General features: G+C 36.7%; 1 protein-coding gene across 4 annotated transcripts in view; it reads left to right on the forward strand.

The window, feature by feature from the left end:
* Positions 1–23,649, forward strand: part of LOC105202414 (hemicentin-2) — a 417,498-nt gene that overhangs the window by 313,300 nt on the left and 80,549 nt on the right. For all 4 annotated transcript variants that reach the window (XM_011170919.3, XM_026134082.2, XM_011170920.3 and 1 more), the window contains 2 exons: positions 5,200–5,322; positions 22,295–22,441. In XM_011170919.3, coding sequence (XP_011169221.1) covers positions 5,200–5,322; positions 22,295–22,441 — 270 coding nt within the window. The remainder of the gene's footprint in view (positions 1–5,199; positions 5,323–22,294; positions 22,442–23,649) is intronic.

The raw sequence follows: 23,649 nt of genomic DNA on the forward strand, positions 1-23,649 counted from the left end.
GTCGATTAAAGATAAAAGAGGAAAATTTGAAATTGGAGGCGGGAGTCTCTCAAAATAATTAAGCATTAAGTTTGAAATATATGATTAATTGCGATATAGTGTCTCGCTTGAAGACAATTTAATTGAGAAGGCGTTTAAACGTTTAAACGCGTCCTGTTTCCGCTGTACGTAAAATCGACGCTGCAGGGAGCTGTTTGACGCAGATACGTCATGATGTAACCGATGAATTTTTGTATGCTGCCGGTTCTATCCCTACGGCTTGTATTCGCACTACACACGATTCCCGCCATTTCGTCGTTCTGCAAATATATGCAACGAACATTATCGCGGCCCAACGACAGCCATTCGGTGGTTTGTCGCCTCAATAACGGCGCGGTTATGCCGATGATGGTCGTTTAATGATTTGCAATCGGTCGGCACTGACGCAGCGAATCACGTTCTATTTTTTTTTTCCTCTTTTGCCGTTATATCTCGTATTTGAATGCCATGCGTTGCTGTTTTCGCGAGTGCGATTATTCGCATTTCCTTCGATCGATGTTCGCTTTTGATTAACGACACGCCATACCTCAAAGTACTAGCAAAAATTAAAAAATTTTATAGATTGTTTTATGTATATTATTACATTTGAGTACAATTCTTTTAGTTTTAAAATTGATTGATTTTTTTCTTTGTCATTGATTCTTATGCAAAATCACGTTTTATAGTATTTATTTATTTGCAAATTTATTTGATCAGAGGAAATAATATTGCGAAATAAATCAAATTTTTGTTGTTGTTTTGTAACTGGCTTCAGAATTTGAATATTCGCGACCAAAAAAAATTTTTGTCATTGACTAGAGGAAAAAAGAATGAATTTTAGGAGTCCTCCATTTTTTAATTCAATAACTTTTAGCTAGTAGTGTAGAACCAAAGTTAATTCTTAAAAAGAATTAACATTCTGTATACACGATTCGATAAAAATGACCCAGCGTACTTTTTTTCTTTGAAATACTACGGACGCCGCGATAAATAATGATCTTTATTAGCTTTTTAAAATAAAGTTTGGTATCTAGTGAATAGTTTTAATGCATTACTAGCCTCAGTCGATGCACGTCCTTTGTTCGAAATGTTTTGGAAACTGCCTTGAGTCACAAATGATCCTTTCGTGTATAGAATAATTGTTCTATATCCAAAAATTTTTACTTTTTTTTCCTTTATTTTCAATTAATTTTTGTTTATATCGAAGGGATTTCATAAAGCATTGGAAAAAATAAAAATTTAAGCAATAATTTTAAGTTACATTCCGAGGAATATTGCTATCGTATTTGCGTTGAATGTTGTAAATATTATTAAAAAATGTTTCTTGTAATTAATTTTTATTGTTATAGTAAAAAATAATGCATTATTTAAAATGTAAATGCAAGATACCTTCATTTTATATTCGTGTATTCCAAACTCAAAAGTCATTTTTGGGTTACTGAATAATTCAACTTTTTGAACAGCCGATACTTGAACTACTTTTTCTTTTGTAGTTTGGAATATCAATTTTAAGTCATGAAAATATTTTTCTTTAAATCACTTTTGTTTCAAACTTAAAAAGTTTTATACGAAAACGTGCGTTTCTCTGTTTTTGTCAGTTATAATTAGTTACTACATTTATGTACAATTTGTTTAAAATTAACTGCCATAAAAGTACTTTCCAGAGATGTTAAGGTACGTGTAAGTCACTGTAGAACTTTTTTTATCTTTGTAAAGATAATGAAAATTAAAACTCGAACGCGACTGACCCAGTCGTGCGCAGTGAAGGTGCCTGAAAACAATGTGTGTACAGAGTATTAATACTACTGGCTGTATTGCATCGTTTATTTTGATTCGCGTAAAAAAGCAATCTCGACAAACAGAAACGGCATACCGAATATAGCAATAACAATGCATACGTTGAATTCATGGAATTACTTTCACGAAAATATATGATTACTTTTATGAATATAAAGTTATGTTTATATAAAAATCTGTATTTGCCTTGAAATTGTTATCTGCAGTCATTTCAAGTTTTTTATACTACGGGAATTTGTTCAACTAGAAATCATATACGTATTATTTCATAGATTTACTGAAATTTCCCTCGCCTCGTCAATCGTTATTAAATAGCGCATAAGAGCAGCGATATAGATTCTATGTACACAACAAATTTCGGGCTGTTTAATAATGTCACCATATATTTGTGCGTTCTACCGTTTCTACGTACGCGCGCGTTCAAGAAATCCTCTCCCGCAGGTCGTATACAGGTTTGCTTAACGGTCCGTATAAAGTTTACGGGTGTTCTGGCCGAAACAGCGGGAGAAATTTCTTTCGAAGAGATTCATTTCAGGCGGGAGATGGGGATGTCGCCTTAAAAGTCCGCGTAGTCTTTCACGAATTGCACCCTTGACTAGTCAATTACTTATCATTATTGTCAAACTTTAATCAAGCGGTATCGCTGATGAGAGAGAATGCAAATGAAAAGGTAAAGTCTACAAAAGGGCATTACAAACTTGGAAGAGAACGCTCGAAGATTACGAGCTGTATGAAGAATGGAGAACAGTTGCGATAAAAAGCCTCGGAGAGATAACAGATTCCTGAAAAAGAGTTTCGCGGGATTCCGGTAAAAAGGATTTTATGGCGACGTCCACGTTGCATCCAGTGTCGATCCTGGAATAAAAGATGAACCGGTAGTTTGCGGGCCGCGCTTTAAAGTTCTCATCAAGCGATCGAGGTCTGTGGGACACTTCTGCGTCTCATTGTTCCCTTTGTTTGGTGTTTACGCTGTTGCACCGGGACTACAGTGTGCGGCATGCCCGGCGGCGACGGTGACGTCGGTGACTACGACGACGACGGACTAGGAGGAGCGAGGGGAACGAGGAAAATGAGGGGATGGGGTCGTCGGTGCGCCGCGTCGCGCCGCACCGCGCCGGGGAGAGAAGCTTTCATTAAGCTTGCATTGTCCCAGCACCGCGCTATTATAGCCGAGTGAATAACTTCGAGCCATCCTGGTAGTCATGCCGCCCCCCTTGTTTCTCTCTCTTCTTCCTCCTTCCTGCGTCGCTTCGTCTTCCGTTTTATCTTCCTCCGTTTTTTCCCCATCTCTCGCACACCACCCGTGTGCTATTCCTCTCCTCTCTGCATCCCGCTTCTGATATTCCGTGCATCCCTGCCTCTCCGCCCGTTCTGTCGCGACCCTTCTCGTCACGTTTTCCAGTGGCTCGTCTCTCTTCCTCCTCTTGCGCAATTTGACGCATCTCCAATTTATTCCGTGACCTCGGTGGCTGTCCCGTTAGTCGCGGTGTGATATTAACGAGCCGAACGGCGATATAACGGTAACGGCAAATCGCTCGAGCGGCGCCGGAGCTGCTGCATCGAGCGACGTCCCGCTAGCCGGGGCGCCAGCAGAGAGCACGTGGATATATATCCACTGTTGGTGTCGGCGATGATGGTAGTGGGACCTTTTAACGAATACGACCTCGGCGCCCGTAAAATCTTGACTGTCCCCTTCGTTAATTACTCGCCACTACCTCGTTGCGTCTATACCTCATTTGTTCGACGACGATTTTGAAAACCCTCCCCTTCTGTCGCCGCTATTCTCGGCCGTTCTGCCAACACCGCTGGCTGTTCGTCCTATATACACATCAGCAGAATATGCCTGAACCTCGTCATTTGCTTCCACGTTGATCGTTAATGACACGGAAGGGAATCTCGTACTCTGAACGCAGGAGTGAAAGAGAGACGATTGCCGGAGGTAAAAGGGAGAGACGCGTTACCTCCGACGATTATATTTGATTTCTAGAGGCACTTGATGCGTTCAATTACTTCCTCTCGGGATTTGCTTCTTCATTATAACGAGCATTCCGATAGCTGACGCTTCTCGTTGCCTCAGCTTTCGCTATCTCCCTCTCTCTGTCTCTCTTTTCGCTCTTCTCTTCCTTGGGCTATATCTATTTGGTGATGATGCGAAGTTATGTCGCTGCGCATAATGTTGCTCCGGGGCGGAAAGCTGGTTTGTATTCGGGAAGTGAGCTTCGCGCGAAAGCAGGTCACAATGAACTTCCACAGTGGAAATAAGCGTCCTACGAGTTACCTACAAACAAACCATTTAAGCAGATATTTATGGAAAGTATTTTCGCATTGCTAAAACGCCAAGTAAATTTGAGACAGCACTGCTGATCTAGAAATGTTACGTAATTCGATCATCGAGGGGATGATATCTATATTCAATGGAACAAAATCGAATGGGTACAATAATATTTGGAAAGTGGTTATTATTACTTCTGTATTCGGAGCAAGTAGCACAGCAAGTTATTCAATATGATAAGAAAATGTTACACTGCGAAATATAAAAAAATACTTAACCTTTACATTAATATTATTTCTAGATTGAATTTGTTAAGATGATAATTAACATACTTTTCTTTTCAAGTATAAATATGTAATACATACTTGATTTTGAATCCACGGAAAAGAATGATCGAAAGTGATAAAGATGGAGGTCAGCCGAAAGACTCTTCTACTCGCTATTGTGAATTGTGTTCTCGGTAATTTATCTTCTTAAAGTCTACTATTTCTATTAGAAAATTGGCTATTTTCGTGCACGTAGGATTCAATCTGCAGTGGCCGATATCACCGTACGTAGAATCTCCCAGTCGTACAAAGAATGACTTTCGAATGCGTAGAAATCAGATTACGTTGGCTAATACATTTCAAGATTACCGGAAATCTTATTCGGAAATTGCCAAGTATACCTTACTTACTTCAAGCTCTTGCGGACTTGCTGTCGTCCGCGAAACTAAGATTGCAATTCGCAATGGCCTTCTGAATTACTTATTAAACGACACTGTTTTCATTTTGAATTTCATTATGGAATTCATTTAGATGGATATTACGCCGAAGCAGAGCAAATTGAAGATAGAGCGCGGATCGTATATTTCACACAATCCAGACGTACACGATGTCGTATTTCTCTCCTCGGATATTTCGAAATTCCGTTGAAAAGTGGAACACCGAAAGGCGAAATCAAATTATATTTTGCATTATTTCAATGGCCAATATTTGGTCTGCTTGCGATGCAACAGCTGGCCTGCTAATATCTTCCATTCTTCTCCCTATTTTTGTGTTTTATTGCGTGATATCGCAGCAGCGTACATCGACGTCGTGGCATTGACACTAATTGCTTAATACCTGTTTCAGATACTCCATCGTTCGCGATAACGCGTTTACCTGGTTTTGGAATTCCGATCGTCGAGGGGATGTCTGTCAGCCTGAAATGCGAGGTAGACAGCAATCCAGCCAGTACTCCAATTTGGCAGCGCGGTAAGTGGCGAGCAAAAAAAGGAATGGAATTCGTGCGCGGCGTTTCGCCCTGCTTTCTCAACCGGCTCCGAAAGAACGTTCGACTTATTAATTTAATCAATTTAAATTTAGCGCGAAACAATTCTGTTCAGAGATATAATATTTTCTTACGATTTTTAAATTGTGTATCACACGCAATAGAAAAAAAAACATTTGATATTTATTTTCCTGCTCTTTGCTTCTTTAACAGGAAGTATATTCTATTTTTTCTACTTATTCCTTTGTTTACTTCCATAATTTTTACTTAATTCTTTACTATGTTAAAAAGTAATCGCCTTTCTTTCCATTAACAATACAATGAGATTCATTATTTCTTGCCTGATTATTCGCAAGAATGGCGAATATTGGATTGTATACATATTTATTATATATTTATTCATTACAAATTACGTGCACTGATTTGATTAATAATCAGTACAAAAATATAATTTTCTTGCGGCTTTCTAAAAATAGAAAAATTTCGAGGAATGAAAATAATTTTATAACAATAAACACGAACAGAGATTAAATTAGTAAGTCAATTGTCTCATTAATATCTTAATTTTTAACGCTACTCATTCCCTCGCGCACAAAATTCTCGTAAGCTCAAAACACACACAGTCGTAAATAATATATCACATTACGTTTTATCTTCCATTTAAAGTTCGCCATATTTGAATGGCGTGGAGATTAACTCTTCTCGGCAGTAGCGTTATCCGTATTTTCCACAGCCGGTAAAATTTTGGCGATTTAAATACGCCCGGTAATGAGATTTTTAACGAGTTACTGTCGTTACAAACAGCCCGTTACCCGAAGCAAATTTCAACGTAGTAATTTACATCGTTCGTAAACAAACGCGTTCTAGCTAAGCAAAAACTACTGATTAATTTCGAATAGATTTTACCTTGGTAAAATGTGACGATATTATCAGAGCTTTTCATGAACCCCTTCGAAAATCCAATAAAACATATGTTATCACATGAATTAAGATGGATAAACAGTATTTTTCTGATATTATAAATGCTGTTTTTCTTTCGACCCCAGGCGAGCTTTATTTTAATAAAATTAAAATCTGCGCATTGATTACAATTAATGTGCGAATACATGATAGATTGTGATCTTCAGTAGGAAAAAGGATCAGTTATGAACGTAATCGAAGAGACAGAATTCTTTTAAACTGAAAGTAGCAGCAACGGAAAGAAATTCAACCTTTTTGACCTTTTACGCCATTCTTTCTAACATTACTTCGAATGTTTACAACTTAGAAAGGGTGCTTTCAGTATGCTCTGTATACTCGTACATACACACATACATTCGCAGGCAGTGTTGTGGCAGACGGCGAGTTGCGAAGCGCACGTGCATTATTTCGTGCAACTCCCCATTCCCTCCAGCTAGGAAACGCGTCACGTTGTAGGTAGACACGTTAGCTTGGGCACGTGTAACGGCAACGTGAGCATAATTTAATCACTGTAAACAGGCACTTGGATGGGGTGGAATCTGATGCACATGACCCTCGGCGTAATATCGGCTTCGTAATAACTCTAAAGGAGATGTAACTTATCTGTAAACGTGTGCGTCAATGCGCTGATAAGCATAACACGGCTGTAATCGAATTATTGAGTTATCTTGTCACATAGACCCTTCCTAAACACGATGCTCTTGTTAGCGAAAAATGTGACTTGTATGATGCACATTGCGCTTGTGTCTGACCGCATTGCAGGAAACTATTGACGGGATTGTGAAAATAATTTAGAGGAAAGTCACCAATACTGGCCTATCCCTCTTAAGTCATATCCCGGAAACTAAACATTGTCCTGTATCAATATTGACAGAAACATGATCTGCTTAAATAATTAAAGAACTAAAAATTCACAGATCATTCATCGCTTTTTTCTATATAAAATTTGCTAAACACAAATTCTTGAAAAATAAAAATAAAATTTGCACAATTTTTCCTTGCAAATTGCCTAGTTAATTAAAATAATGAAAATGTTACTGATATTATTAGATCATTTCATATGTAGCTTCTTAAAATTGTCTTGTTAACATTTTTGTCTTGTTAACATTTTTCTCTTTTATATTTTCCTCGTAATACAGTTTGAAACATAAAATTACTGTGCAACGTAAAGCAGATTATCTCGTCATGAAAATAGACGATAACTACGAAATCTTTAACTACAATGTTAATAAATGTTTTATGAATTTTTTAATATTTTCTTTAATACCTTAAGGATGTTTTTGTTATACAATACAGAAAATTATCGAAATTTAAAAACTGAAGGCTTTTCTAGATTTATTCTTTTTTTCTTTAATCAATAATACAAAATTTTGGTCACGAATGCCCAAATTTTAGTCCTAAAACTAGCTGCAAAGAAGAAAACAATGAAAAATTTGGTTTCTAACGGTTTTTGCAGTGAAAATTATTATATTTTGCTGCAGTTTTAAATAAATAACTTTTAAACAAGTGGATTTAAATAAATTTCTGTACAAATATTCATTAGTTTATGAACACATTTTTATTTAATTAGCAATGCTACTTTTACAAATTTGCAAATAAGTACTGAAAAACGCAATTTTGGATAAGAATCAAGAGTAAACAAAAAATTAAAAAACTTTTTAAATCAATAAGTGAAATGTACTTAAATTTTACAAAGATACTACAATATTTTATATTTTTGGTCATATTTTGAGACATTCTTAAGGTAAGAAAAATTGCGTTGGATATACACGATAGATTTGTCACTAATAAGGTGGCAAAAAGATGTATAAAGTGAAAAAGTTTAATTATAGCCTTTTAATTTGATAAATTTTTCTGTTTTAAAACATAAAAATGTTTTACCTAGTTTATTAATTTATTTTATTGTTAATTCCTTCCCTATGGAGCCGTGTCTGAATTTTACTGTCTGGGGTGCCAGTTTTGACCTAATTTCTCAGAAGTATTTATGTTTTTAAAATTTTATTTTCAGTCTTTATTTAAGAAATATTATCTAACAAAAATGTAGTGCCAGTATTGGCGACTTTCTTCTATTTGATTAAATTTACATCGTTAGGAGATGAGAATTTAATTCTTCCTCATACAAAATGAATGAATCAACAATGCAATCGCGGTATTGAAATTGAAAGATTAATTGTATAGATAATAGAGAACGTGTTCCGACAGTTATATGCGAATTACTAGTTACAATGTACATACCTATTATAATATTATAATAGTCGCACAGTGCGCATGAATAATGTTTCAAAGTAATATAATATTGTAAACGGTATTCTTAATGTATTTTGCGAAATGCACCCTCTACGAAGCTAGAGACGTCTCCCTAATTCCATGCGAGAGAAATCCGCTGTAACACAACAATGTCGCGGACTCATTCCTCGAGAGCAGTCGTAATTCTCGCGTAATTAAACCATTACCAACGATATGCTTAGGTGAGTCAAACGCATGTCGCCGCTCGTGGCATAATAACGTCGTCCTTAGCTTAGGGATTGAGGAAGACGCGCGAGGAGAGGAGAGTGGGAAGCAGAGGGAGGGCTCCGAAGTTCTGCATTCACGCGATTTCCGTCAACCTTGTCGTCTCAGCGTCCCGCCGCCACTCCCCCCTTTCCCTTCTCCGCTACATCTCAGGGATCTCGGGCTCGAGAATCGAGGGCGGGAGGCAAGGTGGTACATCCCATAATCACATTATTACGTACCGCAACGGGCGCGACAACTCTACCACACAGACGCCGGTAGAAATCGGGACAATGGACAGCCCCCACACCGCCGCCGGTCCCTTTCATCCCGGCAATTCTCGCCGGCGCGCTTTCATTCGGCTCCCGATAGACAGGTGTACGCGCGCTCGATATTATCCCCGTCTCGATGCACCACTACACGCTGCAGCCGCGCCTATTTCCGCATTGTAAGTTCTGTGTCGGCGTTTAAAGGGAGATTCGGCGGTTGCAGCGCGCCGTGCCATACGCGAGCAACGTCGACGAAGCTGTTACGCTGGCGCGTGATATCGGGAGCGGCACGTTGCTCCATCTAATCTGCCCTATTGGCCGACACTTGTGCGAGAGAAAGAGAGATAAGATAACGGGAACGATTACATTAGACGCAACGTGACTGCGTTGTGATGTTCCGCGCCGTCAGAACAAGGAAATTATGCAGCTGATGATTAATAACTGTATTGTAGTTGTTGCGAGCAGTGATTAACAGTCTTATCAACATCAAATTGAAATATCATTGAAATAATCTTACAGAAAGTCCTCCTAACCAAATCTAACAAAAAAGACCTTACAAAAAGCCCTCATCCTAACGAAAAAGATTTTACAAAAAAGACTTAATAATAAGAAATAATAATAATTTAATAATAATAATAAATTTAATAAATAATAGTTTAATAACGATAACGTTTGATCTTGATAAAGATGAGCAGCGATATGACACTGTAACAATGGATATAGTCTTGCGCTTAAAATAATTTGGAAATTATCGCGAATTGCAGCTGCTGATTAATAACTGTATTGTAGTTGTTGCAAGCAATGATTAACAGTCTTATCAACATCAAATTGAAATACCATTGTAATAATCTTACAAAAAAAAGGATTACAAAGTCTTCCTAACCAAACCTAACAAAAAAGATCTTACAAAAAGCCCTCAGCCTTTTACGAAAAAAATTAAAAAAAAAGACAATAATAATTTAATAATAATAATAAATTTAATAAATAATGGTTTGATAACGATAGCGTTTGATCTTGATAAAGATGGGCAACGATATGACACTGTAATAATGGATGTAGTCGTGCGCTTAAAATAATTCGAAGATTATCGCGAATTGCAGCAAAATGTTTCGGAAATCTCGTTATAATTCATTCATATTAAAATCTACGAAAAGACGAACGGAAACGGGAGTACTCAAACGCATAGATTCATTACCATTTGGCTGTTCTTTGTCGTGGGAGAGTTCACCGACCGCGGCCGCTTCCACGACCTAATAAATATTTAAAACTGTCTATAATATCCTCCTTCCTGTGAACGGTATCTGAACGTTTCTCTCATGGCTTTTAATCTCGCCGTTATTTCATATTTCAAGTTTAATCTGCCTTATCTTCCCAATCGAAGTGTTCATTGATTGGAATAAGTGATATAAATCCGCGTTCTATGAGAAGTTATCATCGTAGCGAAGCAGAAGAAATGAAATTTCCGTGGAACAAAGAGATACAATCGACATCACACTTGAAAATTAATAGTAAAAAAAAAGAAAAGAAAAACGGTGAACTATAAAGAGAGGAAATTTACATTAATACATTAATATAAAATTGGTATTTGGAAATTTGTATATTATATCCTTTTATCAAGATATATGATAATATACATTTTACTCAAATTTAAATGGAAATTTGTGATTAATAGTGCAACGTTAATTAAGCCGTACGCGCTAAACGGAGGAAGCAAAATAGTTACAGCTTCCTTTTGTTGCCACATATTCTACATGGCGCTTCACTCTTGTTACTTTAGCAAGTTAGTGACTTTCATGAGGTAATCTCTCTCTCTCAACATGATGTCTTCAGCCAGTAATGAGGAGTAAAGCAATAAAATTCTAACATTCCCTCGCCGATTTTACATTCTTCTACAGTGTCTATAATTCATGAAATCGCGCGCCGATTAAAAGTTGAAAAATTTTTAAGAATAAAGCTGTAAAATTATGGATTTATCGAAACAACTTTATCATCCCTTTAATTTTACAAAGTAAACTTTTATTCAGCAGCAACTTCATTTGAGTTGCAGTTAAGACATTAATATTGAAGATAAAAAGGCAGTAGGCAAAGATAAAATCTTCGGTAAAAGAATATTGTTTTCAATGAGGTAAAGTCTATCTGAAAAGAGAAATGTCTTGCTCATGGAAGAAAAAACGCAAGGAAACGGCGGAATTTCTACAAAGCTACTGCCTCATATCCGCTTTCGATTTTGCGCGCAGAGAGCAACATTATCCACCTCATCGTTTCGCGAGTCATGTATCTTTGCGTAACGGACACCGCGTTCGTCAAAGAAAAGCGGAATAACGTTTGTTTTAATGAATACACCTTTTGCTAAGAATGCACGTATCCTTTTCGCATGTAAAAGCCGTCTTTTGACCATCCATCGATGCACCATCGTGTGAAACGCAGTGGTGCATTTTTATGCACACACTCGCAGCGTAACGCTTCAAACTCGAGAGCCTTTAAAAATCAATAAACCGTTAAAACGATTTTTATTTGCAAAGGGGCGGAAAATACCATTTTTTATGAAAAAGAGATATGTGTGAAAATCGGCAAAATTTCAGAAAGGATTTGTTCATTTTATTCACGGGCTTTAAAGATGGCCGGGCTACGTAACTATGCGCGCTTTATCGAAAACGTTATGCTATCGTGTACATGGCGAAAATATGGAAACGCATGAAATCCAGGACTATAAATTTCACAATACGCCGTTGTAGTCACGGTATTAAATTTCGGTTATGTTTTATCCCTGTGTCACAGATACGGCTCTCAATACACATATATACCAGCAAAAATCTGTTTATCCATTAAATTCCGCATATTCCACGTTCCGCTATCGCCTGGGTCATTAGCATAATTAAATTGCATAAAACGTCGTGTATTACGAGATGTTATTGCACGAGCCGGTTTGCCGCTAACTGGCCGACTATATTTTTATTAAGCCAAATTGAATCCGCTCGGCGTTACCAAATCGTACATCTCCATCCGCCGTCGCGATTTCTAAATCTTTTACGGAATTAAGGCTCTCACTCCCGCCCGATTTGGATTCTGGAACGGGATTTACGCTGTATACACTCGTCTCGTTCGTGGATCGGTAACGACGTTGCTTTTTAGCCGGTGCGGCGAATAAAAGCTCACCGCAGCATAATTTCCTTTATTCATCGTCAATCAGCGCGGCTTGAGCCGAGTAAGATAGAGGGTACGGAGGCCCCGGACGAAATGGAGAGAACGAGAGGGATTTCCGCGCGGAGTTTCGCCGGGGAGACCACTTTCTTGATTAGACCGTACCGTTTAAGCGGGTGAACCCATTACATTCGTTAAACGTATTCGCTGCGCCGGCGAACTTTTCGCCTAGGTGCATCCCGGCCCCGCGACGGGGTATTACACTACGCGAGCGAGCCGGCCGCGCTCCAGCTTCTCCCATGCATTTCTCCGAGTGAAAATCCGGAAAAATCGCGATTTCTTGCTGTGAACGAATCGGGCGGGCGCCGATAAATATTTAAGAGCGCGCCGCCTTGCATCCTCGAAACGCGAGCTGCGTTGCGCGTAGATTACAATAGCAAATGGATGATTTTTCGGCACATCCTGCACTGCCGACGCAATACATTGCTATTCGTGCCGACTAAGACTCAAGATAATTTTTAATTGATTTTGTTCTCTTACAATTAAAGATGTAAAATTATCGTCAGAACCAATGTGACAATTACTTACGATAAAATTATGGCAAGGTGGTAATTTATTGATTGGTAAAATTCATTGTGTCATAGTTTGCACAAATAGGTTGTAATCATTTTCTGCATTAATTCGTTAGATAATACAACGTTTTTCTATATTCTTATCAATTTTACTATGTAATTTAAACCAATTTCCTATAAATTCTCTGTCTCTATAACGATTAGAATGCGCGACCATTACTGTCGCGAACATTTTTTGTCTCTGATAATGAATCATATAGAACCAAGATCTTAACTGCCTTCTATTTAATTTGTTGTATACAAATCATGGTCTTGATTCTACATTATGAAATATAAATACAGATTAAATATAATTGAATATAAATTAAAAGACTATACTGTACCTTCACATCTTTTGTTTCGAAAATCCTAATAAAAAATTATTTTGTAAGTTTCATTACTGTATGTTATGTGTATCGTATGAATATACAGCATTAAAATATTCTATTGAAAATATGAGTTAAATAAAATGTTTTACTCGTGTTAAAGGCTAAATGCTCCTTCATATTAAAAACTTTATATCAAAATGTTTTATTTCTCAAAAATCTAAATTACCAGCTTTTTAAAATTATCGGGTAACTTTCTTTAATTTACTCTCTTTAGAGTAAGTTCAGATTGAATCAGATTGAATCATTTTTATCTACTGACAATCAATAACGCTGAATAATTTTCTTTCAAATATAGTATTAATGTAGAACATGGAATAATAGTTTATCGTAAATTATATCATTTAGCATTAAGCATTAATTATAGCATTTCGTATGCGTTAATAATATTATTCAGTATTAATTATATTTATATTATATCGAAACCGATATTTCCATCGCGCAGTGCATAGTTTGGGGGCCGGCATTCAGAAATAACTGGAACTAAATTGAAATAGCTCCCCGCGTTCCGCTTTTATTCGGATATTGTTATTCTTTCTATTCAGCGAATTTGCGCCGGTTATAATCAATGCAAAGAAATCAGCTCGCACGAATCCTGCAGCAGTAATGTGGTCTCGGGCGGGAGCACGCGGAGCGGGCGCGCCCCATCGAAAAAAGCACAGCCCGAGTTTAACGCGGCCGATTAAATCGCTTTTCAACCAACTTTTTTAATCCAGCCCTTCCACGTTCGTATTCTGCTCGTTAAGAAACACCTTTTTAATCCCCTTTACGTAGCCTGATCCGAGTATTTACGCAAGACTGCCCTTTCGATCAACTTTATACGATAGGAGTGGAAATTACAATTTCTCTCGAATTAATCAGAAGAGCATGGAGAGGCACTCAAACGAGAAGCTCATTCGTGACACAGCCCACCGCGCCGCGCCGTTACGATGAGGCATCGCCGCCGTGCTCGCTGGCGTAAATCACAATCGCGAATAACAATTTCGAGATTCGATAGAGATTTGGAGCGCGGCGCTCCATTCACAATCCCGAGTGAATCACGATCGTCTTTTCCGTCCCTGCGTCTTGAGTTATTTATTGTCCGTTAAAACTTTGCGCAAAACTATACTCCCCTTGACGCGCCGACGAAGTCGCGCGATGGAAGTGTCACGAAAATAAAGTGCGCGTTTCCCCGCTATTTGATACATTCGAGGAGTCGAAAGACGTGTAAAAATGATTACGCTGAAAAGACGTAAGGATTTATAGCCGAATATTATTGCACTTCCGGTTATCCTTTGAGACGCACGGTCACGAATTGTGGATTGAATGACGCGTTGTGCACACCGAGGAAAAAAATTGTTGAACAACTAAAATATTTAAGGGCTGGGGGTTTTCACATTTAGATTCTTGTTAACATCGTTTATTGTTAAATTGACTTTCAATTATTACTATTTCAACTTAGAATTATGTTGCAAGATCGATAATTTATTCGGCGCGCAGTTTCTTGAAAAATTAAATATATAAAATTTTACAATAAATATCAACAGTAGACTTACAATTAGCTATGATACCTGTAAGGCATTTCGTTTATATTGAGTTTTCCCATTTCTATTAATTTTCTATTTAAAATATTTAGTCCGATATGTTCAATTAAGTATTGAGTTGCTTTAATTAATAATTCTCGATTAAAAATGTCAATGGTGTTGACATGAATAAACTATACATTTTTTTATGGAATTAAATAATTATTAAATCAATTCGACGTTTAGTTGAACGTGTCGGACTAAGTATTTTAGTTTTCAGACTTTTTTTCCCTCAGTGCAGCATTTATCCTTTTCCAATTATCTGTTTAAATTTTATCATCATTCTCAAATGAATTAATATTAGGTCTCTCTGTTCGCTTTGGAAACTTTAATTGGTATTAATTTAACATAATTTTAGATTTTAATTAAGGAATTACCCGAGATATGAAACGTTAACTGCCTACTTTCACGTTAGAGAGTACATAAATCGAGGAACGAATTAATGCGAGAGTTCTTTCGGAACATCGATAAAAAGATCCGCGTTATCAATCTAGGATCTGAAAATTCGAAAAATTGGACTGATTGTGTAGTTTCGTTTATCTCGTTATTGAGTTACACAAAACGCTGAGAACAGCTGCAGCCGTCACTTTCCGCTGCGATCAGCCGCGTACGAGTGATAAGAACTATGATGGACGACCTGTTATTACCAAACGTCAGAAGGCACTGCGATTTCCACAAGAATTATTGCCAAATACTGCTCTAAAGTAACGGTTTAGCTCTGTATGTCTGACGTGCCGCGACTTTTTATAACGCGGGCACTCTGACATTTTATACCCTGACAGAAAGGAATTAGGCACTTGACGGAAGTCCCTAACGTCTCTTACATAAGTTCTTACGCGAAAAGTATTAATAAATGTATTAATCTTTAGTATGAGTTCGCAACGAACAAAACTTTATTCACGATGCCGTAGCTTTTTTCCTCTTTATTTTAGAATAAAGGAACGTTTTGCCGCCCTGGTAAAAATAGTTTATTGAAAATTTATAAGATGTTTATTTAAGTGTTGACTTTAATTGGACTTCATAAATATTTATTGAAGTGTTTATGAAATGGAAATTTAAACATGGAATTGTTTATAAGACGTACACGACTGTTTGCTAGACAAAAAGTGTTATACGTTTTCGGAATGTTGCAAATGTTTTAATAAAATATTTCCTGAATATTTGTAACATTCCGAAAACATGAAACACTTTTCGAGCGTGTATCAAGCAGTCGTGAACATCTCATAAACAATTCCATGTTTAAATTTCCATCTCATAAACACTTTTAAAAAAAAATGTTTAAAAATTCCAATTAAACACCCGCTCGACACTTATAAGCAAACATCTTATAAATTTTCAGTAAACATGCTATTTTCGCCAGGGCGTTTAGGCAAAAATCGCAATGATCAAGTGTAATTAATTAAAAATTGAACTTGCATATTGCGTTCACGTACGCATTCGTCCGCGTTGTAACAATTGTCGAAATAAAAGCCTTTTTAAATTGTCGATAATGAAATGTTCGGCTGTCAGTCGTATTACATTCACGACATTAATTAAATGTTTAATTTAATAATATTTGAAATTTGATTTCTCTCTTCGAGAATAATCCTGACCTCGCTGTTAAATTAATTAAACTCCCATGTTGCCGATATAATCGTTTGTTCTACGATGTTTCGTCATCGAATATCTCCGATCGCAGATCTCGTTTGATGTATGTGTGCTCTGCCAATTCCGTTTCCGTCAGACAATATCTTTCCCATGTCAATATTACTGCCACGGGCGAGAGGAGGGGAATCCCAGGGCCTTTTATGCAAGGATGTACCCGCGGATCGGTGAAATAATTTTTTTGTGTGTGCACTGGCTATGAAATAACTAGATTTATTAAAGTCGTCCCCGTCTTCGTATTACGCCCGGGCAGACTGTATAATTAATCGGTAGCCACGGGACGTGACAGAAAAATCGACGTCCCGTCGTCGTGACGGATGACGCCGCGCGGCTGCGACGGGAAGCGGCTATATGTGAGTTATCCTATTAAATATTCAATTATTTCTGCCTTCCACTTCTGACGTCTAGAATTCTCTCGGCGCGACGGCGGGGCGCGCGTTGCGCCGGGGCGGGGGGCAAGCTTAATCCCTATTCATAGACTCAATCGAGTGATTTCGAATAAATCCTTACAGCGTTCCGCGAGATCCGCTGCAATTAAAATACTTTAATATCCTTTGGAGCACGTATCCGCCCCGGGCAATGCCTTCACCGCCCGCGAACCTTCGCCGCGCCGCGCCGCCGCCCGTTCCAAATTTCTTTCTGGTACGGTTGCTCTTATTAAACGTCCCATTCCTCCTCGAGAAAGCACGTTCGCCTCTCGTTCAAAGCCTTTATAGAGAAGGCAAGTCAAGCAAATTCGGACTTTCCCGTATTGCAACGAGTAGTCGTGCAAATAGTCGATTTCGCAATGTGGCCGTACAAAGTCGCGATTCGCTTTGAGACTAACGAATGTTTAAACGATTAAGCTAAAACTAAGTTAGCATAGCCCCGTTCCTGGACGCATAATTTGTGATTGTATCGGACGTGACGGTACATCTTGCAGCACGTTGGGGAAAACTTTTGAACAAAGATCGAAGTAAAAACGTGAAAATAATTTATCATGGTTCCGCCGGATGATCTATCACGCCGATACATTGGACGTAGGAACATTTTGCAAGAAGAAACAGGGGCGTCAGCTGTGTGAAATCGCTTTAGGGGAAGTCGATCTTTATACGATCATCATTCGGAGGTGGCGTAAAGCGAAGATATCAGAGATCTAATGATGTATCTGGAATAATTTAAAGATATTGTTCCGCAATTTTATTAACTGCGAAGTCCGTGCTCACTTTATGTCGCTTCTTTCCTTACAATAAATAACTATTAATTGCGGCAATCTATAAATGTATTTAATATTTATGTGAAATTTTATTTCTTTAAGGATATATGGTCTCTGCAAAGTATTATAAATAAAATTTGGAATCGTGTTTAATATTAACACTTTAAATATATTATATACATAGGAAAGTTGTGTGAATAAGATTATATTTTTATTTGTACATAACTTAATAATTTACTTACTGTGTTATTAAATATTAAATTAATTTTGACAACATTAAGGAAAATCTGAATTTTTTGTACAAGTACATTAAATATTCGAGATAATTAATAGAAAGTTTTATTGTGATTGGCTGTTTAGTTCTTTTGTAAATAAATAAATAAATTTTTTTATTTTACAAAACTGATCTCTACAGCGTAAAGAAACTTTACATGTCATCTTAAATATTTAAAGTAGTTACATAAAAAAAGTCAGATTTTTTTTCATTACTTTTATTTTATTATTAATTATATTTTTATTAGAGCACATGTCTACTTCTTATTGAAATAACTTTTTATTCAGATAGAAATTTGCCGCTAAATTTTTTCTACTACTTTCAAATGCAATAAGACAATCTGTAATTTTTTCATAATTTTCTTAGTGTTTTAAAAAATGTCCTATACATCATTAATTGTATTGTATCATATATTTTTTCTTTTTATTGCCATTTTGCCGACTTGTTGATACTTTAGCTATTTAAAAATATTAGCATCTGATATTAGCAAAATATAAGTAACATTATTTTTCACGAAAAAAAGATAAAATTGATGTTATGTGAAAGAAGATCATGTCTGGTACAACTTTTGTTTAGAAAACGTTAGATGGAAAAATTCCACTGGCAGAGCAAATAGCGAGACTGCCTCTATAATGTGTTTTAAATAAAAAAATCATTTATTGTTCGACCTTTGTGAGAAAAAGACATATTCAGTGAGTGCCGTGTATGAATAACAATTCAAAACTGTGTTTCTCCGCAAACACAAAAGGACTAAAAACGCCGCACGAAACGAATAGAAAACGGAATTCTCCAGAAAACGGTGGCATATATAAAACTAAGGCTTCCTGAAAAGAAAATATAAAAGTTGAAATAGTTTGTTCGATAGATACGTTTTATACAGAGATCTTTTGTATCTCGACAATATTATCAATTTAATGAAAAATGTCTAGATGTCAGTGTGAAGACGACTTACAAATAAATAATAAAAAAACATCGTAGCATTAATCTAATAGTATATGTATATTTTTTAATTTTTTTTTTATTATAATAAATGATTTCAAAGTTAGCACACGGACAGACTATATTTTTTTTTTTATTTCTGGTGTACTTTTTGGGCAGCTTTTATATCGAACAATATCGATCATATAACAAATTTTCTTTGTAATTTATAGATTTTTATTTCTATACGTGTATGCACAATATCATGATAAAAGTACATTTTAACGTAGGCACCTATGTGCGCGGTATATACAAGGTTTTTGTTGCACGTAGCTGCGTTGGTTTTTTGCAAGAGTCACTAGCGTTTTAGAAAATCCAGCGCGCGTACACCATTCATGAAAGATCGCCGCGTGAACTTTTTGTATGTAATTTGACAGGTGCGCTAATCCGTTACTAAAAAACAGATACGAAAACATGTGTGGTACACGTGCTTTGTAACATGATACGTCGCTCCGCGTCGAGAGAACCGCGTACGCGCGATGGTCAACTCTGTCAGAATCGAAATAACGGGGCAATGTAATCGTCAATATCTTTCCACTGTAGTTTAATAATTTCATCTCGTTCGAAAGCTATGACTTTATCAAAAAATGCAAGACTGTTTGTCTTGAATTATTAGTTACAATATCGACGTTTTATCACAAAAATAAAATTTATTTCTTCCGGAGATCTTCGTTTTATTTAGAGACATTTTTTTTATCGATATCGATAAAATCGTCAGTATCTTTATATAAAAAAATCGCAACAAAATGATATTGATTTCGTTCGCAAAGGTATGATTCTACCGCTTTCCATGAGTGTTGTTTATTTTCTGAATATAAAATTACGAAAATAAAATTTTGCTCCGAAGATCAATTTTCGTCGTTGAAAACAGAAATCATTGTTTTCAGTAACGGAAATATTTAAATTAATTCATTATTATTATTTTATGCCATATTCTTGTATCTCGAGAGAAATAAAATTACGTAATTTTAATAAATCAATTATTATTGTTGTAATTTTAATAAATTATGAAAATAAAATCAACCATTTATTATCAAATGCATATAAATCATCATTCTATAATTAAACGATACTTCTCTTGACAGTTTCTAATATTAACTATATTATTACGCAAATCGAATAAAAAAAATATCGTTAATAAAAACGGTAAATATATATCGCACACGACTTTTATTAAATTATTCGATTCGACGATTTGTTTGTTATTCGCGCTATTAATTCACAAATAATAACAAACAATATGGATAAATGCTATTTATATCGGTAAAGTTCAAAGCGCGATGCAAAATATATTCGAATCTAAATATCGTTAGATATTAAATTTTGATTTTTCTAAATAAATGAAGAAAATTATTATGGCATTAACACGTCGCGCTTCGATGATAATCTGTTAATTTAAAAGCTGTATAATTTAATAATTTGGCACGATTTGCAACTTTCTAGATTTCCGAGTCGACGTTCATTACCTCACTCTTTGCCACGTGCGTTACTTTTTTTTCTTTTCAAATAGTTTTTATTTTTAAATAATTAAACATTACATTTTTATTATTATAGCAATATGTATTTTCCATAACAATTTATATAAATCTTATAACGTTTTATTTATAATTCTTGTGTTGCAGTCGTTTATATAATTATTTAAAAATTATTTGAATAAAGAATAAGATTTATACGTATGATACCATGGTTCTGTTGAGACAAAACGTCGCAAACCATGGGTAGGTGCGATTGGCATGTCGTTGCTACCAGGTGACCGACATAGAGTGAAGCAATGAGCGTCGACTCGGAAGTTAATCTCGCCGAAAGTTTAAAAAAAAAAAAATCGCGTCGACTACTGAAAAAAGAAATTGTTCTGCGTTTAATTTTTTGGCAGAAAATTCTTCGTTCCGTGTCTCAATCTACTTCGAGTTGGCTTCGTTCATTTCCCGGTCAAATTGGCCGAAACTCGGCCGAACTTTCTGAAAATGTACTTTTTTTTTTTTTGGACCAAGTTACGGCCTGACCCTATTTCACGCGAAACGGTGCCGTATCTTACGAAGTTTGCCAGGGATTCTATATCGTTAACACAATCGAGCATGCCTTGGCAACGTTAAAGGCGAACAGTGTCTTTAGTGGAATAGCTTACCACCCCCTTCTCGTGATTATAGCCGGCCTATATAAAAGTTTCACCACAAAACTCTGCGCGTCTGGCGATACTTACAGTTCGCTCCTACTCCCTTCACCTTCAGTCTTATCTCCGATATCTCCGCATCCTCCGCACACCTCTGTAATCCTCCACCTTTCATGAGTGTGTCTTCCGACTACGCTTTGTTCCCCAAGGTAGTTCCACATTCGCGAGAGCGGTATACTTTCAACTAGCCAATCCGACAGCTGCGTCGAATCTGCGGCTTCGCTGTAACGAGGTCAATGGCGAGAGAGAGAGAGAGAGAGAGAGAGAGAGAGAGAGAGAAGGGGTGAACGGCGATGGTACAGCTGAAATAGTGAAGAAAGAAATAGGCTACAGCTAAATGAAATTTCGGCGGCAAACAACAGGAGAAAGGTCAACGAAATGATACCGAGTTCTCTCCGGAAGTCACTTCTGCATTTGTGAATAATTCGAATAAATGTCCTTTTGGACTCTTCTTTTCGGTCCTCCTCCGCCAGCTCAATTATTTTCTTTTTGACGGCCATGGCACTTTGCATTATTAGCAATACATTTTTAATTCCATTGCCGTGATGTGCCGCGCCCCAGACTGACGCGTATTGCGTAAAATTATCTTAATTATCTTGTGAATAATTTAAATGAGAGACTTGCCAGTTCTCCCCTCTTTCTCTCTGTTTTTCACTCCCTTTAAATCTTTCTTTCCCAGATTATTAAGAATAAACAGACAGTTTGCCAATACAATTCTAAACAACACAATCCAAGAGCTTTTAATTATCAAAAAGGGATACAAGTTTCATGATCATTATAATTGAGGGTTTATTTGATGACATCGTTTTTGAAGTTCAACAATTTCGGTAATAATATGAGAGAAAATCGTTAATATCTAATGATTTTTATATTTGTATCTTTAATTCATACTGTTATAAATGAGGAATATCATCTCACATGTTCCGCCAAAATACAATCACACACGAACATTCATACTTTCATTCAAGAAAAAATAAATTCTAAATCCATTGAGATTGTAGAATTGAGTAAACTTTAACTTACGACCTGTTTCCTCCTTCTGACGGATGACTATTAGATCCAAGTAAATTTAAGATTTAATATCGAATCGCGCGTACGGCAATTTTCTCTATGAAAAATGTCGCAAAATCGTGAACATTGAGAGAAGTCGCTTGCAGTCGACTCGCTCGGCTGATGCGAGCTACGCGACGACGACGTTAACGCAAATCCGCGGACCGTGCGTACTGTTTCCAGTGCGTTAATTCGTATATCCACCAGCTTTCCGCTTGTGTTTCAGACAATGGACCGCCCCCCGTGGAGCAGAGCGATGACGGATGGTTGAACTTCACAAAAATCACTCGGGCCGAGAGTGGCTGGTACAAGTGTTACACGCGGCATATGCTCGGCATTTTCACCAGCATCGGATATTTTCTCAACGTTCGCTGTGAGTAAATCGTTGTCACGCCACTTTGTCGCTTTCAATAGCGTACGTAGGATTTCCTGCGCATTCGAGTGGGAACGTCAAGTTAATAAATGTATCTCCTTCGATGAAAAGGAAAGCAAGAGTGTTCTTCTGAAAAGAATAATTTTCAAAGAACTTTTTCATAACTTGACTCGCTAAATTGAAATTTCTACGATTTCTGTACAACGCCTTCGATTATTAATTTTTATAATTTTATAAATTAGAGACCTTAAAATTAAAATAATAGACCTTTACTGGTAATATGAAACTGTCACAGTTGACACAAAAAGCAGTACAAGATATAAAATAACTTAATTCAGGATACTCAGATGTTTATTTTATATATTGCTTTCCAAATTATCGTTCAACAAAATGTAAAAATAGAACAAACTTTTTTATGAAATCAAAATTAGTAAAAATGTATATTTAAATCTTTTATAGAAAAATTATATTTATACCAACTATATTTTTGACAACATCTGATAATTTTATATAAATTTCTATTTTTCAAAAATCTTTTATAGAAATATTATATTTATACTGACTATATTTTTGACAGCATCTGATGTTTCTATATAAATTTCCATTTTTCAAATTAGTAGATTAAGCAATCGATAAGTTAAACTAACATGTCACATAGCATGCTGGAAGTGTGTATAAATTAAGCGACGTTAACGCCGACGAAAGGTAATTACGTCACAGTGCATCTTTCGGCTGATGTATTGTCTACCTCCTATGCATTTGATAGCGCTCGAAGAGACATTCCCCCTGATTCGGAATGCGAAGGGGGTCGTCGCTGCAGCCAATAACCGGATACCACAGTCATTTGTCAAGGGCGGAAACCACCGAGCCAACCGGAAATTATCCGTGCCCCGTCGTGAAAATTTGCAAATTTCCTACCTAGCCCCGTTCCTTCCATCTTGCCATTATAACTAGAGGGTGATGCGCTCTCTGCATCTCAAACCCGCGGCCCTCGTCTCTCTTTCCCCCATCCTCTTGTCTTCTATCTAGTTCTCTACTCTTCTCTGTCACTCCCATCCTCTCTCTCTCTCTCTGTCTCTCTTGATTCCTCGTCTGCTCCTTCGACCGACGATGCTGGATACGGGCTTCCGAGCACCTAATCTCTACGCAATTTAGATGGCTCGAGAGCACCTATAAACCAACCATCCTCCTTCGTGGGAATTATCGAT

The sequence above is a fragment of the Solenopsis invicta genome, chromosome 7, assembly GCF_016802725.1.
Source record: "Solenopsis invicta isolate M01_SB chromosome 7, UNIL_Sinv_3.0, whole genome shotgun sequence".
In the NCBI taxonomy this organism is placed as follows: Eukaryota; Metazoa; Arthropoda; class Insecta; order Hymenoptera; family Formicidae; genus Solenopsis; species Solenopsis invicta.